This window comes from Diabrotica virgifera, chromosome 10 (genome assembly GCF_917563875.1).
Source record: "Diabrotica virgifera virgifera chromosome 10, PGI_DIABVI_V3a".
Classification (NCBI taxonomy): Eukaryota; Metazoa; Arthropoda; class Insecta; order Coleoptera; family Chrysomelidae; genus Diabrotica; species Diabrotica virgifera.
In genome coordinates this window covers 47,707,063-47,726,088 of record NC_065452.1, presented here as the reverse complement: position 1 = coordinate 47,726,088, position 19,026 = coordinate 47,707,063, and the positions used below count along the sequence as shown (strand labels likewise).

Below are 19,026 nucleotides of genomic sequence, written 5' to 3'. Positions count from 1 at the left end.
ATTAAAATTGCTTATTTTTTAATTTTGTTACATACACCCTTGTAATACTTAGGCAGCGATTTGCCTTTCCGTTGTTTTATTTTCGTCATTTTCCATGTCATATTTCCATTTTATTCTTGGTCTCCCTTGGTTTTTGGTTGGGTTGGGGTCCATCTCATAACTTTTTTGATCATCTCGATTTTCAGTCTTCTGGTGATGTGTCCCATCCCTTCCAAGCATACTGATTAAGTACACTCACTATGTGTAGTGTAAGGAACCCCACAATTCACAGGGGGAGATTATGAGAAGATTTCAAATATGAGAAAATATACAGGGTGTCCGACTTAAAAAATTGTATGTTTGCTTTACCACGTTATTAACCACCCTTTAGATTCAACATATTTTCCAAGCGTGGAGAATATCATTGCCTACATTTTTTAAATAACTATTTCGGATATTCCGTTCCATAATGGAATTATCGACCAATGTCGTACTAAAAACTCACCCTCTATAATTATATATAATATGAAAGACTTACCTCAATTGCATTCCAATATTAAGACCATGAAGGAAATTTCCTCCAAAAACTAAAGAATCAACTGGAGTATATACAGCATGAATCCACCCTGTTGGAACCAGCATAGTTTGACCCTGTTTTAATACACATTTTACACACTGATCCACCTGAAACAATAATATTAGATAAACTAGTATTCTTGCATATTATTCTTTATACAGTGAGGACGTTTAGGTTGGAATAAATTCATTTTTTCGATATTGGGTTGACTTTGGAGAGAAATCCTGGAACATGTCGATTTTTATTTATAAATTGTGATTTTTTGGCAGGCATATCATACTAGTGACGTCATCCATCTGGACGTGATGACGTAATCGATGATTTTTTTTAATCAGAATAGGGGTCGTGTGACAGCTCATTTGAAAGGTTATTTAATTCTCTATGCAGTAATATAAACATTAACATAATTATTTATACAGGGTGTCAAAAAAAATTTAATTAAATTAATTGAGACAAAAAGAAGAATGTATGTAATTCATTTAATTCAAAATACATCTTAGTGCTATCACAAAACAGAAATAAATGTTTATTTGACAATTAAATATGGTTTTTCGCTTAAATTCAATGTTAAAGCTGCCACCCACCTGTCTTTTAGCAGTTTGAACATTGAAGTTAAGCGAAAATCAATGTTTATTTGTGAAATAAACATTTTTACCTGTTTTCTGACAGCAGTAGAATGTATTTTGAATTAAATAAATTGCTTACATTCTTCTTTTTGTGTAAATTAACTAAATAAAAAAAATTTGGACACCCTGTATAAATAATTATGTTAATGTTTGTGAATAGAAAATTGAATACCCTTTCAAATAAGCTAGCACACGACTACTATTCTCATTTAAAAAATCATAGATTACGTCATCACGCACAAATTGATGACGTCACTAATATCTATCACATGTATGCCAAAAAATCACACTTAAACAATAAAAGTCGACCTGTTTCAACATTTATCTCCAAACTCGCCCATTTTCAAGAAAATGAATTTATTTCAACCTAAACGTCCTTACTGTATGTGTATAAAATATGCCACAAAAAAATTTGTGAGTGAATTGTCAACAGAAAACACTGTAACTAGGCAATAGTGTGATTACTCGTATATTTACAAAAAAAATTCAAAAGAAGTTTATTCATAATAGTGATAATAGATATACATAATTATAATGTAGTGGAATGGATGTCAAGCTCAAGAAACCATCCAACATCTTACAGGGGGCTGCCAGGCCCCTGGATGCAACTGAATACAAGGAACGGTATGACAGTAGGAAAGAGAGGCTGTGAGAGGCTATGAGAGGCTCTCTTCACACATCAGTGAAATATCTAATCAAATGTGTAATCTTTCCAACAAACTACCTACTATACCAACGAAAAAAGAGGTATCGAAGAAAAACATAGTATATGCCACTTCAAGTACCCAAACTGAAGACACCCAGCATTTCGAAACCAGTACAGTCAAAAAAACAAAAATTGCAGAAGATAAATGTCACTTTGTCGTCATTAGCAACTTAACCCCAATATACACACCTATACAAGTAGTTCATTACATTAAAGAGAAGCTAGGTATCAAGGAATTTATAAGATGTTACGCCCTCCTTAAAGATGCCAACTCAGATACTGGCTCCTCATTCAAAATAGGTATTAAGTCTAAAACATCTATTGACTTATTATTTAATAAAGAAATTTGGCCACCGGGTGTAAACGTTAAGTGGTCTACAGAATCCTTATACTCCGAACCAACGACTTCATCTGAGACAAATATAAATCGGAAGAACATCAGAAGCACGGTTAACTTGGAAAATCCAATTACCATTCCAAGTAACAACAAGAATGAAGTTGATACCACAAATATACTGACAGACAAGCAGGCCATTGCAATTTGCAAATCTAAAGATCCTTTCCGTTCTCATATTAATTTCATTAAGAAGGATACTTTAGAACCATCGATAAATCTGGATCCTTTGACCCCACCAAGAGTTAGATTGACCAATAACTCGAATAGTCGATATCTTTTAGCCAGATTAAGGGAACCGGATATCTTGAAGGCCATTAAACTTCATCTTGCTTTTCTACACGACCAACCTGCATCAGTATTTTATGATGGGTATACCAACACAAGTGTTAAACTGTTTCTGGCTTCCGAAGGACTTCCGACTAAGAGTGAAGATCTAAGAAAAATTCTTCTAGAATTCAACGATGCTTATGGAATTGGTGCAGATGAGGTAGACGCTGATCTTGCTGCTTTTAGGTCTTTTCTCACTTCGGAAAGAATTATTCACCTGCAAAAATCAAGGGAATGTCACCGAAATTATTATTCCACTAGCTCTCCAAGACGAAATTTTTAAATAATACGACATGTTCTGAGGAACTAGAAACCTCGAATAATTTTAGTGATGACAACTTTAGTATGGTTCTGATTAATATTCGTTCTATAAGAAATAAAACTGACGAATTATTTTTGTTTCTAGAGGAATTAGGATTTCCCCAGATAGTTGCTGTTACAGAACACTGGCTTGAAGTCAACGAGCCTTTTTTTGTAGAGAAATATACCACAATTGCTAGGTATGATCGTCCCAACTCAGCTCATGGAGGCACCCTAATTCTTTCTGCAAACAATGATTTTTCTCTGATAACAAAATATGACTTTTTGTTGAATGAAGCCTTCTTTGAATTTTTCTTAGTTTTTAATAAAAATCTTAATCTTTACATTATTTGCATCTATAGATCACCTGACTCTTCCGTGGAACTATTTTTTCAGAACCTGCTAAATTTGTTAGATGACTTGCCTCACAAAAGCAGAAAAATTATATGCGGAGACTTCAACATAAATTATGCTGCTGCTTGTGCTACCCAAATGTTCTTGGTCAACATATTTGAATCATATGGTCTCTCAATGCACGTTAATTCTCCTACAAGGATTACAAAAACTACATCTACCATAATTGAATATATTGTCTCCGATTTCTCACCCCTTGATGTCTTCTCTACAGTTATTAATGCGGAACTATCGGATCATGAAGCAGTATATACGAAATTTAACATCTTCAGCAAACCCTCCTCGAAAACCCGACGTTTAGGTAGGATTTTTTCCGCTCGGAATTTTCATAAATTCCAAAATTTATGTTTAACTTCTGACTGGCATTTTCCTTCTACGGACGTGGACTATAATTTCAGTGATTTTTTGGAGAAGCTTGTCTGTATCTTCAATAAGGCATTTCCTTTAATTACGATTAAGCCACAACGTCGCAAACCCTGGACTACCAAAGATATCCGCATATCAGCAAAAAATATGCGTTCACTACTTTATATCAAGAAATTTACTACCAACGTCTCTGTCACTCAATATATCACCAATTACAGAGTCACATACCTAAAACTCATCAAATCAGCTAAAAAAGCCTACTATCAAAATCGTCTGGGAAGCTCCAAAAGTGTTGCAAAAGAAACTTGGTCCATAATAAACGATCTTCGAAATAAAACCCACGCAGCTCAAACATTTGCCCTTCCAAACCCTGAAAATCTAAACGAATATCATTAACGTGAGTAAAAATATAACATCAACTATTCAGTCTCAACAAGATCCCATTTCCTATCTCCCTAATTCAGAAATTGTCTCGAATTCATTCTTTATAAGACCAATCTATAAATCTGAATTGATCCAAACGATCAATAGTATCAAAAGCAAATCATCTTGTAGTACAGATGGACTATCCATAAAAATCTTCTCAAATCTCACAGATAATGTGTTAGAACTCCTCGTGTCACTAATTAATGATTCCTTTGAAAACGGTAAATTTCCAGAGTGCCTAAAGACAGCCATTATTATTCCTCTTCATAAAGGTGGCGAAAAATCTAATGCCTGCAACTATAGACCTATTGCCCTACTACCGGTACTCTCCAAAATTATTGAGAGGCTCATAAAAACCCGACTTATGTCCTTTCTCTTTGATAACAATATTTTATCACAAAATCAGTTCGGCTTCTTAACTAATAAATGTACAACTGACGCCATGTTTTCTGTACTTCACGAGGTTTACCAAGCACTAAACAATAATCTTTATACTGCCACTGTTTTCTGTGACTATTCCAAAGATTTTGATTGTGTAAATCACATTTTGATTAAAAAACTTAATTTCTATGGAATTCGAGGTATTTCTTTGAATCGGTTCAAATCTTACCTAGATAATAGGAAACAACTGGTTAGAGCAAATGATACTGACTCTAGTCTCAAAAACATTGTATGTGGAGTACCACAAGGTTCAGTATTGGGTCCTCTTATTTTCCTTATCTTTATAAATGACATCACTAATTTAAAAATCGATGGAAATTTTTTTCTTTTTGCTGATGATACCAGTATCACTTGGAGCAACTCAACTATTGCAACTCTTCATGCAACTATAACTTCTGATCTTCTTACGATAAAAACCTGGTCTGACTCTAATTTACTCTCCTTTAACGTGGATAAAACGGTAGCATTATCATATAAAGGTGCTCTTCAACCCCTGCTTGTGAATAGCAGCCAGATCTCTAATGTTGATTCTGTAAAATTTCTTGGTATTCTTTTAGACAGCAACCTCAAATGGTCCCTTCATATCGATTTGTTAAGTAAGAAACTCACCTCAGCCTACTATGCCATAAGATCTGTTTCGAAGGAACTCAATTTAGCATCTTCTAAAATAACATATTTTTCTTTATTCGAGTCTCATCTTCGATATGGTCTTCCTTTTTGGGGGTCTAGTACAGCTGCCCAATTTGATGTTATTTTCAAATTACAAAAAAGAGCAATAAGATATCTGTTTGGCCTCAGAAGAACAACCCATTGCAGAAGTTACTTTAAAGATCACGAAATTTTAACCCTTCCATCTCTGTATATTTTAGAAACTGTTTGCTTAATTCGTAAACACATGCATGTCTTTCCAGCAAGGCCTCATCATGACTACTCCACCAGAAATTCAACTTTTGATGTCTATTTACCGATCCCGTCTTCTGAGTTAGTAAAGAAATCTATACTATATTCCGCAAAAAAACTATACAACCATCTCCCTTTACAACTCAAATCTGCAACATCCTTTCTCAAGTTCCGTAAAATGACAAAAGCTCATTTATCTAAAAGACCATATTTTCAGTAGAAGAGTTTCTTAATGACTAACTAAGAAATCACAGTAATGTACAAGTAACTAAAGTGTATTTATCTATATTTGGGTGTCACATACAGCAGCTTAAACTTATTAGTTCCTTTGTTTGTGTTTTATTATATTATGTTGTATTGTATGTGTTGGTTTTTGTTTTTTTACTTCACTTTTTTAACTTGTTTATATTTTTTTTATTGACGATTTATCAAATTTTATAAAATTGTATTTGTTATTGTTATGTATATCTTTTTCGTGACTCTATGTTAAGCTTTGTCCATAAAATTGTATAATTTTCAGTGACAATAAAGCATATAAAAAAAAAGATCCTTACCAAGAAAATACCAAGAAAGATAACTACCAAGCTGGGACTTCTCGAAAGGGACCAGTTCCCTTATTATCAATACGTCCCTGAGAGTATGATTGAGAATTACAACTACAAACTATATTGGGACCGCACTGTACTCACAGATCAAACAGTAGCATAATATGATAGACCAGATCTCGTACTAGTTAATAAATTAAAAAGACAAACCACTCTAATTGATGTGGCTATACTTAACAATAATCTGTGTACTAAATTTACTGAAAAGATCGCCAAGTACAGAGATCTGGAAATTAAAATACGAAGACAATGGAAAATGCAAAGTACCCAGACTATACCTATTATTATGTGTACTACTGGGGTCATTCCAAAGAACCTCCTCGAAAGCATACAAAAGCTGGGTCTAAATGAGCATCTTTACAAGACCATGCAGAAAGCTGTACTACTTTCGACGGCCAGATGTGTACGAAAAATTTTGGGAGATACTCCAGCATACCAAGTCACCTAGGGCTTCGACAACACGGAAAGAGTCCCACCAGAACTCAATCCTTTTGATACCGTAGGTATCTGGGATGAGTCTATTTTCCCCTTAGAGAGAGTGTTAGCCGTATGACTAAATCTGGATAGAGTGGCAAAAAATAAAACCATTCATTAAAAATTAAAAAGGTTTTTTTTCTGTTCATATAATTAATTAAATAGATATTCAAATGATGAATCAAATAGACATTATTAAGAATCACATTGGCACTTTCTATTTCCCCTGACATTCCTCAATAAAATATATTGTCACAATTCCTAAGGCAAGCCGCACACCAAAGAAACATGAAACGTAAAACATGAAACGTAAAACACGTTTCATGAAAATAAAACACAGGTAAACAAATCTTGAAGTCCGCCTACCAATGAAACGAGTGTGATTCATGCTCATAAAACATTTTTATTTTCGAAAAGTTTCATAAATAGCCGGACGTCTATTTGTTTAGCAGTGTTTTATTTTCATGAAACGTGATTTACGTTTCATGTTTCTTTGATGTGCAGGCGAACAGCACACAGGCCGGCCCTGATTCACTAGAGCCTTCGGAAGAATCGAATCAAGTAGCAGAGAACTGGTTTTGAACCTTTTCTGCAATGAAAAAGTCACTAGGCTGGTTAGGCGTCTTCTTGTCTGAATGTGTTCAATTCAATTTTATTCTATTTGTTTTAGGCCCGGTCTAGAATATTGTGAAGCAAAGTTGAAGAGTACTTAAATGGAAGATCAAATTGTAGACAATCATTCTGAGGTTAAGTGCGCGTCTTATATTGTCGAAAATAAATTGTAAAATAATAATTAATTGTAGATATAAATTCTATGTTTTAATGTAAATAAGTGAATGTAATAAATTAAATGAAGCCTAGTATATTAAATGTTTAGATTAACCCATTCGCGGACACGACTACATATGCAGACGGTCACTTCCCTTTGTGTCTGCATATGCATTCGTGTCTGTGAATGGGTTAAAATAATAAATAAAGTAAACACGTAACAATACTGTAATATTTAGATATAAAAACTCACCTGATCACCAAAAAATGTCTCACTTTGGTTAGTAGACGTCATCCACTGAGAATAGAGAGTCAAATTGGCAGGAGTTGGCTTAATAAGATAAAATATTTTTTCACCTTTTAACACATGATACCACACTGTTGTCCCACCGAAATCTATATGGAAATCGGTATAAGAACCTTTAACACTAAGCAAACAATATTTTTGAACTTGAGGCTTCCCTGGATAGTTTAAGGGCCAAACTCGATTAACCCAGTCCAATGTACGAGCTATGAAGGGTGCTTCAATAAAGGGGCTTAGCCTGCAAACCAATAATTTAAATATACAGTGTGAGTCTTATGTATGGAACGCCTAAATTGTCTCAGAAACGGCCTGTGAGATTTTTATAGATTTTGGTACATGTAAAGGTCTTGTGATGCAGCCGATATTATGGTCATATTTACATTATTGTCAGATCTTCCATTTTTCTGGAAATCTATTGAACTCTCTTATGTCAAATGGAACACCCCGTACTTATATTTTTTGCCTTTTGAAGTCCTTAAGAAATACTGACTATTTTTCATACAATGTTCCCTATCACACCCTACACAAAATCTATAAATATCGTGCAAGCTGTTTCTGAGATAATTGAGACTTTCCATACTTAAAACTGACTGTATTTGTTACAATAATACAAGGTATAACGTACCCAGTGCCTGAAAATTCTAAGCTGACAACATTTAACACTCGTGTACGATTTAAACTGTTGAAATATTCTACATATTCGCTCAGCCTCATCCTAATGTTACTTTGACGGCAAACATCTATAACATCAATTTCCATCTCACCTCCAATGTATGATTCTACATCATAAACACTGAAGTTGTCAGGCGGAATTGTCAAGTCTAATCCATCTTTTGCATCTACGGTGATAGGATTATTGAATCCATGTGTAGTTAAGAACATTTCGTTTAATTGTTGTCCTCTCATATGCACTACTACTTCTTCTTCAGGAGTGAAATGTCTAGCACACAATTCTTTAATGAAAACTGGTGTGCCAGTTTGGACTGGTTTATTTGATGCATTATCATCCCAATAGTCATGGCGATGCCAGTTGCACACGGGTTTTGCTGGAAGAAAGAAGAACGAAGAGTTAAAGTATAGTTGTTTACAACTGGCAGCTCATTACAAATGTAAATCTTCAAATAGAGGTTAGTAAAAAAATAGGTAGAAAATTGTGGACTGTTGATAAATAGCATTGAAGAACTTTGTCAATCTATAATCATTCCAATCGGGAGAGGACCACAAAAAATCAAGTGGTGGATGCTAAAAGATGAGAAAGAAGGTCTATTCAGGAGAAGAATAGTAGAAAAAATATGTTGGAACATGAAAGGAAGCCCTAATACAATTTGGAGAAAAATGGCCAGTAGTATCAGGAAAAAAGTTTGAGGATAAAGAGACTTGGTGGTGGTCAAACGAAGTACAAGGAAAAATAAAAGAGAAGAGAAAATTATATAAAAAGTGGCAAGAAACCAGATTCGACACGGATCTTAAAAACTATATGTTGGCGAAAAAGGAAGCGAAAGTAGCAGTAGCAAAAGCTAAAGCAAAAGCGTATTCAAACATATACGATCAACTTGATACCAGGGAAGGCGAAACGAAGATATATAAAACAGCCAAACAGAGAGCAAAGAAAGCAAAAGATTTAAATCAAATTAGATGTATCCGAGATGAAAATAATAAAATACTAGTTCGCGAAAGGGATGTCAAAAAGAGATGGAGAAAGTACTTTGACAGCTTATTAAATGAAGAATTTGACAGACAGCCTGTAGAATCAACGGAGACAGTAGCAGCAATGGTCACCAAAATAACAAGCGAGGAAGTGGCTCAAGCGCTTCAAAAAATAAAGAAAGGAAAAGCGGTAGGACCAGATGTTATTCCTGGGAAAGTTGGAGAGCAGAGAGCATTGGGAGAGACAGGAACAAGGTGAATAGCAGGCCTATTTAATAGAATTATGGAAGTTGGACAAATGCCAGACGAATGGAGAAGCAGTATACTGGTACCTGTTTACAAAAACAAGGGAGCTATACAACAATGTACAAACTACAGGGCTATAAAACTGCTTAGCCACACCATGAAAATATGGGAAAGAGTAATTGATAGACGGATACGTGAAGAGACCGAAATATCCGAGAATCAATTTGGCTTTATGAAGGGCAGATCAACAAAGGATGCAATTTTCATTATAAGACAGTTGATGGAAAAATACAGGAGTAGAGAAACAAACGCTCATATGGTATTCATTGATCTTGAGAAAGCATATGATAGAGTTCCTCGAGAGATTCTGTGGTGGGCACTCAATAAGAAAGGAGTCCCTGATGAATATGTAAAGATTGTGAGGAATATGTATGATGGAGTAACGACTAGTGTTAGGACAGGTGTGGGAGAGACTGATAAATTTCATGTGAAAGTAGGATTGCACCAAGGCTCTGTGCTTAGTCCGTATTTATTCTCATTACTTTTGGACCAGATAACAACGAAACTACAGGGTAACATTCCATGGTGATTAATGTATGCTGATGATGTAGTGTTAGTAGGAAATAGTGAAAGAGACTTAGAACAAAAACTGGAACAGTGGAGGCAAGCTCTGGAGCAAAAAGGTTTAAAACTTAGTAGGACAAAAACAGAGTATTTGTAATGTTCATTTAAAGATGGAGTTACTACAAATAAAATGGTATCTTTGGATGGTGACCTGATTGTAAAAAGCAATAGTTTTAAGTACATGCGATCGGTATTACAGAGTAATGGAGAAATAGATGGAGATGCATGCAGTAGAATTAGGGCTGGATGGATGAAGTGGAAAGAAGCGAGTGGTGTGTTGTGTGACAGAAAAATTCTAATGAAGCTGAAGGGAAAATTCTATAAAACAGCCATAAGACCGGCTATGATGTACAGAACTGAATGTTGGGCATTGAAAAAGAAAGAGGAATAACGAATGCATGTGGCGGAAATGAGAATGCTTAGATGGATGAGTGGAGTGACAAAAAAGGATAAAATTAGAAATGAGTATATTAGGGGAAGTCTAGGTGTGGCACCAATTGATACCAAAATGAGAGAGCATAGGTTAAGATGGTTTGGTCATGTTCAACGCCGACACGTTAATCACCCAATACGAAGAATAGCTGAAGTGCAGATTCCTGGAAGGAGTAGTAGAGGAAGACCAAAGAAGACCTGGGGGGAGACGATAAGGCAGGACATGTTGGTAAAGGGGATTGACATTGTTATGACCCAAGATAGAATTGTGTGGAGAAATGCAATTAGGGAAACCGACCCAGCATAGGGATAAGGCAAAGAGAATGATGATGATGAATCATTCCAATCGGGCCAGACAAGGGACAACTAATCTGACACAGACGAAGAGAAAGGGATGGAAATCCATAATTTATAAGTAAATCAGTAAGTTTTTTAATTCATGGATATTGCTTAAATGTTAGATATCAATACGATGTATCCGCTTTAAAATTAATTTTATTTAACATATAAACCTGTTCCTTTTTGATTCTCCAACACTGACCTACGATTTTCATACATTTGAGGTATATACTCCATGGGTTTGTATTATTATTTATATGTGAACAGGGTGGACTCTTTGGAAAATATTATCGAACCATCTCCAGAAAAATCTTCGGAGGAATACCGACGGCACAGAATATTTAGAAAAGACGAATAAATAAAGAAATAATTACGCGCAATGAAAAATGTATGAACAATATTCATACATTTCATGTATGAAAAATCAATATGAAAAATCAATAATTACGGCAAAAATACAGAGCTAGATAGTGGTGATGGGGACAATCTAATAATTCTTTAGAGGATGGAGAACAGTTATTCATTTTAAAGTTGAGTTAAAAAAATTGTTTAAAATTCTTTAACTATTGACTAGGTTGTTTATTGTTTATATTATAGGTTAATGACACACACACTAAAATATGTTTACAGAAATGCGATCGGCTAAATTGGCCATTTTGCTGATCTTGACAATCATGAAACTTGAGAATAAACCCATATCTTATCTGTTTCATAGTTATTAACCCACTACAATCAATGAAAAGAATATTTTTCAAAAATAGCTCCGGGAAATCAGATTTCTCACGGTAGGTACATATCTAGAAAAAAGTTATAGAACAATGTTTGCAAAAAAATAGGGGAAATGTAAAAAAAATGGTGTGAGTGGGGAAATTTGAAAAATCGTATCTCTAAATCCAAAAGACTGCTTTCAAACGTCATTTTGAAGAAGAGGGAAGTGTTTTTCTGTAAAGCAATGCCTATACCTATACCCCCGTGGAAAAAAGTTTCGAGACAAAAACAAAAATCTCGTTTTCTTCGTGTTTTTTTGCTTCGATTTTTGAATATATGTATTTTTGTCAAAAAAAGATATTTTTGACATTACGTGACATTTCGATAAGGAAATTTAATTAGTGCATAGAAATTTAGTTACAAGATAAAACAACTAAAATGGAATAATTCATCCCTTTCTCAAAAATAAACTCCTTTAAATGGTAGCACTCCGCGGTTTTTTCGTATTTAGATTCAGTTTACCATATAAAAGAATAAAACCCCTTTAATGTTGTAGTTTCTTTCTAAAGAACATAATCAATAGACCATAAAAAGAGATAGGGAAACTACAATTCATCTGAGGGAGTGTACTTGCAAAAATTAAAATTTGGGTAGTAGGTATAAGGTTTTCATCAATTGTAATCGTATTTAAATTGTAGAATGCAGTTAAAACCGTTGTAGATGTAAAAAATTACGCATTCTTCGCAGTTGCAAATGTCATAAAACTTGGCCTTGCAAAAACAAATTATCTTTTATGCTCTAAATTTCTATTTTCATTTGATTTTCCAGATTATTATGATCTTGGATTAACTGGTTTGCATTTTAATGTTTGATTGATCTTATAAAATTAATTATTTTGTGTTATTCTATCAGAATGCCAAACATTTTAATAAGGTTCGCGAAAAGATTGCAATATTTTGATTTACAGTGATACTTTATCTTAAATTTAGCTAAAACTACACTTCATGATTAATTGTAAATGTGTGTAAATTTTTATTTTATCCAGATATTAATTTTAATTCACCTGGTTTGTTCTTAAAACATTATTTTGATTTTATAAAAGAAATTTTGATTATGTTTGTGCTATTGTGTTGCTTTAATTAAAAAAAATTAAATTAAAAAAAAAATTATTGATAATATCCTGTAACTTTTCTCAATATTAATCAAAGATTCCAGTCATTATATTATTTATTATTAACACTATCGAATAATTAGTAATAATAACTATAATTTATTCTCATATACTGTTCCCCATGCTGTTTGGTGACTAGTGTAACTCTTGAAGCATATCGTCAAGAATAAGACAATATTGATTTAATTACTAATTTATGCGCCTTCTAACTTTTTTCAAATAAATTGTATTCCCAATAATTGAAAGAGAATAAGAAATAAAACACAGGTACTTGCAAGAAGAATTAAAAACGAGCACTGGGAATCAGGGCCTATTTTACCACTAGGCCCGTGAGGCACCTGCCTCGGGCCCGTATTTGTATGGAGCTCGGAAAGATCACCAAACAAAACATGTTTATTACAATAACAAAATAAATTTTCAAAATTCTTTCATTTTACGAACAGGCAATGATAAATGATAACCATAAGAGTTATAATTCAGTGGATAGGCGCAAACTTTCGGCTTCAATGTTCTTTAAATGCATTCATTTTTTTGAATCCTCAAAAAACTAATAAATATTTAAAAAAAAATTTAGACGCAGAATGAAAGATTACATATTATTACCGAGGGCCGAATGTCCTTTAGAATAGATAAAAAGTTTCTTTTGAATACTCTTTTTTTTCACCCCTGTAACTTATTAAACTAAACATTATCGAAGATTTCACGAACTTTCGGCCCTCGGTAGTAACGTAATCTTTCATTCTGCGTTTAAAGTTTTCAAAAATACTTACTAGTTTTCTCAGGCTCCGAAAAAAATGAATGCATTTAAATAGCATTGAAGCCGAAAGCTTGCGCCTCTCCCCTTAAACAATGTTTAATTGTTTAAATATAAATTTTATTTATTGTTAATAAAAATTTTATTTTCTTGTGCTTATATTTCTATTAAATAATTAATACATTTAAAAAAGTTATTATTACATATTATTAAATTATATTTAGGGGCCCCAAAGTTGTGTACTGCCTCGGGCCTGATTTGAAGTAATTATGGTATAATATATATAATAATTATAATAGGGAACTTGCACATTTTTTTTATTACATAATAATGTTTTGTATAAAAATGAGATTTCCAAAATTTCACGCTTCAAAAACTCATAATAACTTAGAAGTACAAATTTAAAGTCTTCGGTATCTTAAAATAGGTCAAACGGCCCGTGACGTCACTCAGTTTAACTATATGGTTCCGTTTATGGTTATAATTAGGTATATTCTTCTTCTTCTTCTTCTTTAGTTTATTGGCTTCCACCTATTTTGGTATACCTTGTCGCGAAATAAAGGAAAAATATTTCATTGATGGATTCGACCGTTACTTGATGGAAGTTCATTTTATCTCACAATAAAACACTGAAAACTTTTGTTTTCTATACTTCCACAAAATTTATTATTTACAACTATGTGACTACAGCTGTTTCGGCAGAGTGCCTTTCTCAAGTGATATAATTTACAATGTGTTTGCCTTTTTAAGTCTCTAACTGAAGAGGTTGAGGAGTGGGGAGCTGTTTGTCTCGAGTTGGTCATTCAGAATTATATCTGTATTTTTTAGTTTATTAATTTCCATAGATTCTAAAAAAGATAGCTTAAGGCCTTTATTTTTTATATGCAGAATTTGAAACTCTTCATTGAAAGAATGATTATGATCTAGAAGGTGAAGTGCGTATGTAGAAGTGTCTGTTCTATTGTTAAAAGCCTTTTTGTGTTCTGCTATCCGTTTGTCAAAAGTTCTGCCAGTTTGACCGATGTACGTTTTCGGACAGTCACCACAAGTTAGTTTGTACACACTAGCAACTACAGAGTGGTGTGTACAAACTAACTTGTGGTGACTGTCCGAAAACGTACATCGGTCAAACTGGCAGAACTTTTGACAAACGGATAGCAGAACACAAAAGGACTTTCAACAATAGAAAAACAGACACTTCTACATACGCACTTCACCTTCTAGATCATAATCATTCTTAGAGTTTCAAATTCTGCATATTCAAAATAAAGGCCTTAAGCTATCTTTTTTAGAATCTATGGAAATTAATAAACTGAAAAATACAGATATAATTCTGAATGACCAACTTGAGACAAACAGCTCCCCACTCCTCAACCTCTTCAGTTAGAGACTTAAAAAGGCAAACACATTGTAAATTATATCACTTGAGAAAGGCACGCTGCCGAAACAGCTGTAGTGACATATTTGTAAATAATAAATTTTGTGGAAGTATAGAAAACAAAAGTTTTCAGTGTTTTATTGTGAGAAAAATATTTATATTCTATTAACATTTATCGTATGTCATTGTAATAATATATACCAGTTTATTGACATTGGAGTTTGATATAGTTATTGAAGGAAAGGAAAGAAGGTTTACTACGGAAAATAAAACCATTTTGTAAAAGTACAGTTTTCGATGAATAGTTCAAACGATCAAAACACTTGTAACGTCAAATAAATGTATTTTCTACTGACGTCGTCTAATTTAAAATTCTGTTTACTTTGTTGGAAAAATGTAAATGTACAAACGAATGACGTCACGACGCGTTTTAGGCCACCTGTTTTAATTTGAATTTTTAATCGCCTTTGGGGGCCAAACGAAAGACCTACAAAATTTTTTTATCTTTGATACATGTTTTAAATTATGTTCTGTTGTGATTTATAACATTTTTTTCGAATTTAAAAATTTATGCAAGTTCCCTATTATTAATTATAGTAATTACATAAATAGGCTCTGCTGGGAATGCTTCTCAAATAAACTGGAGCATGATTTTTATGGTTTACAAAACGAAATATATTATAAGAGGTCAAAAAATAGGATGTAAAGGAATTAAGAGAGCCAAAACATTAAAAAAGATTAATTACTTTTTTTGTGTAGACATGACTCTGTATATTTTTCAATAGGCCTCCAGTAAGTTGTCATTTCATCGTTTTTGTGGTCTTCTCACTGATCGTCTTCAGATTGCGGAACCATCTTTTGCTGTATTTACTACTTTATTTGTTGTCATTCCTCCGTTGTTAATCTGTAGATCTGCTCTGTTCCATAGTGTTTTACCATCGATTTTTTAAGAGTTTTTATCTCTACTGTTTCTAGCATTCCTGTTGTCCTCTCTGTGTCAGGTCATGTTTTTCGCGCGTATGTCGTTATTGTTCTGATGACTGTTTTGTAAATTCTGCCTTTCATTTTTTTACCTGATGTTTTTATTTCTCCATATTGTTTCATTCAGGCATCCTGCAGCTCTGTTTGCTCTATTCACTTGATCTTCCACTTCTGTTTTCAGCTTTCCGTAGTTATACAGGGTGAGTCACCACTAACGGGACGGAAGATTACAGCGAAATGGTAAAATATTTGAAAAAAATTTTAAATCAATAGTTTGTAAGTTGATCAAAGCTACATTTTGAAATTATTTTGAAATATGCAGGGTGTCCTAATAAATGGCGGCGTATCAAAGTTATATTTTTTCTTATGGAACACCCTATATTTTATTGCATTTTTTAATTGTCCGTAAAAAATAAGGTATAGTTTCATAAGGCTTCCCTATACCTATGTACAGAGTGTTCCGAGTTATGTTGACTTTTCTTAACACGTTAATCGCCATGACACCCGACATTTGGGTTTCAGATCATGTGGTCGTGGACACCCATAGGGCAACCTTCACTACTAGCGGTAACATCAAAGCCTGTAACCCAACTGCAGTGCTTCAAAACACATTTATCTATATGAAAGTTTTTACAGAAGGGCCTGGCAGGCAATACTAGTGAATGAGCTCGGCACTTTTTATGTGTTTACTATTATTAAAAATTGTTCAAAAAAGTTATAAGGATTTATGAAAAATATTTTTATTTTACTTAAACAATACAAACAGTTTCTATTAATAATTATACAGAATAATGGTGAACATAAAAAAACATAACAAACAATAAAACTTATTACATGCATCACATGAAAATTTTGATTTTGGTCCCTTCTTCTGAGCGGTTTTTCTGCCTTCTTCAGCGCTTATTTTCGCGTAACATTCTACACATTTTCGACGATCTTTTGAAGCAACTTTATGTGAAATATTATGCTTTCTGTTATCATTTTCCGGCACTTTCCGGACATCTACTTCATCGATTTGTAACATACTTAGTAGTGCTCTGTCTAAAATCCGTAATTGATATTTTTGCCTTTGTCACCGTTTTGTATATTATAAAAGCGTTTACTACTGCCGAACCAAGTAATATTTCAAATGCAAGTTAATATTTATAGCCAACTGTAAGAGATGGATTTTCTGGGTCTATTCCTCTTCTTGTATATTTAGTGGTTCTGTCAGTATGAATAGTGCTTAGACAAAGAATATCATCTTTATCCTGCCATTTTAAACCACCTACCCCTGTATTACTTTTCTTTGCGTAAATGTGTCCTTTATTTAATTTTTGGGCCTCTACATCCTTTGGATTGTTTTTTCTACTTTTCTTTAAAGTACCGACAAGTTTCAACGAATGGATTGTAGACTAAACAAAACATCTACAATATTAGCACAAACGGACTTGTTAGAACTCGAAAAAAATGACAACCGATATTCGGGTTTCGCGGCGCTCGGTCGTCAGAGGATCTGAAACCCATACGTAGGGTGTCATTTTCAAAATACATTTTTAGAGAATTGTTTTAACCTAGCACTTTATAACAGTCTGTACATCATATCTAGTATAAAAACCTAATGATTTACTAGAAAAACTAGGTTGGGCCTGGGGATGGGATATTTTTCGCTTCATTTGGGCGATTAACGTGTTAAAATGAAGAGTTTTAAAAAAAAGCTTATTCTCAAGTTATTTAAGAAATTTAAAAAAAAAATACTTTTACATCCAAATAGTTGGTTATTGGTTGAATGTACTCCATGATTGATTATTGCACATTTATTTACAGGGTGTTCAAAATTTACAGTTTCATTATTGGATTATTCACTGTGTCATATGATGCTTATTTTAAATAGAATATCATGTATATTAATACAACATTATACTAAACGGAGTCACTTCTTTCGAATGGTATATGGATGTCCTATACCTAGGTCTAATAGTTTTTGTAATTTACAATTATTTAAATTCTTAATCTGTAAATCGATTTTAAAACAAAATATGTAGTTAATTAATGTCATTGTATCGCATTGTCATTTTATGACAGTACGGTTTCGTAATTATCTTATAATTAATGTATTCCATGATTGATTATTACCCATTTATTTACAGGGTGTTCAAAATTTACAGTTTCATTATTGGATTATTCAATGTGTCATATGATGCTTATTTTAAATAGAACACCGTATATTAACAAATTATTATACTAAGCACAGGTTCCTCTTTCGAATGGTATATGGATGTTCTAAAATTAGGAGTCATAGTTTTTGCGTAACTTACAATTTTCGTAAAAATCGATTTTAAAATTCTTGGCATAGTTGGTATAAACGAGTGTAGTTGTAAATAAAAATGTAAACTTTTAGTTGCTGATTTGTAAAATAATTTTTTTCGTTATTGAAAATAATTAACTACATAACGAAACAAAGAATTTTATTAAAACAAATAAATAAATAATACAAAATAAACCACAACTTACTATGTATAAGTAAAAAATTATCAGTTATGTAAGCGATTTTATCGTCAAATGATTTGCTTACATTATTTAACATAGGTGGTGTTATAGACGCAAAAGCGTTCGAAATTCTTAATTTCATATCATCTGGAGTAGTAGGAAGTGTAGCATATACAATATTTCTAATATAAGCCCATTTAAAAAACCAATCTTTGTCAATCCTGGGGACCTAGGTGGCTTTCGTAGATAGCGTGATTGTTCATTTTTAGGAACAATTAAATTTGAATATCATACACGGATGTTTATATTTCTGATAATGACCAGACCGTACTCTCATAAAATGACAATGTCATACAATGACATTAATTAACTACCTACATCTTTTGTTTTAAAATCGATTTACAGATTAAGAATTTAAATAATTGCAAATTACGCAAAAACTATGAGACCTAGGTATAGGACATCCATACATCATTCGAAAGAGGTAAATCTGTTTAGTATAATTATTTATTAATATACATGGTGTTCCATTTAAAATAAGCATAATATGACATTGAATAATCCAATAATGAAGCTGTAAATTTTGAACACTCTGTAAATAAATGCGTAATAATCAATAATGGAATACATTCAATCAGTATCCAACTATTTAAATGTAAAAGTAATT

General features: G+C 33.0%; 1 protein-coding gene across 2 annotated transcripts in view; it reads right to left on the bottom strand.

The window, feature by feature from the left end:
* LOC114330738 (lysine-specific demethylase 7B-like) overlaps positions 1-19,026 on the bottom strand; it is a 59,433-nt gene that overhangs the window by 31,846 nt on the left and 8,561 nt on the right. For both annotated transcript variants that reach the window (XM_028280151.2, XM_028280152.2), the window contains exons 3-5: positions 8,236-8,656; positions 7,560-7,848; positions 518-663 (exon numbers count right to left, since the gene is read on the bottom strand). In XM_028280151.2, coding sequence (XP_028135952.1) covers positions 518-663; positions 7,560-7,848; positions 8,236-8,656 — 856 coding nt within the window. The remainder of the gene's footprint in view (positions 1-517; positions 664-7,559; positions 7,849-8,235; positions 8,657-19,026) is intronic.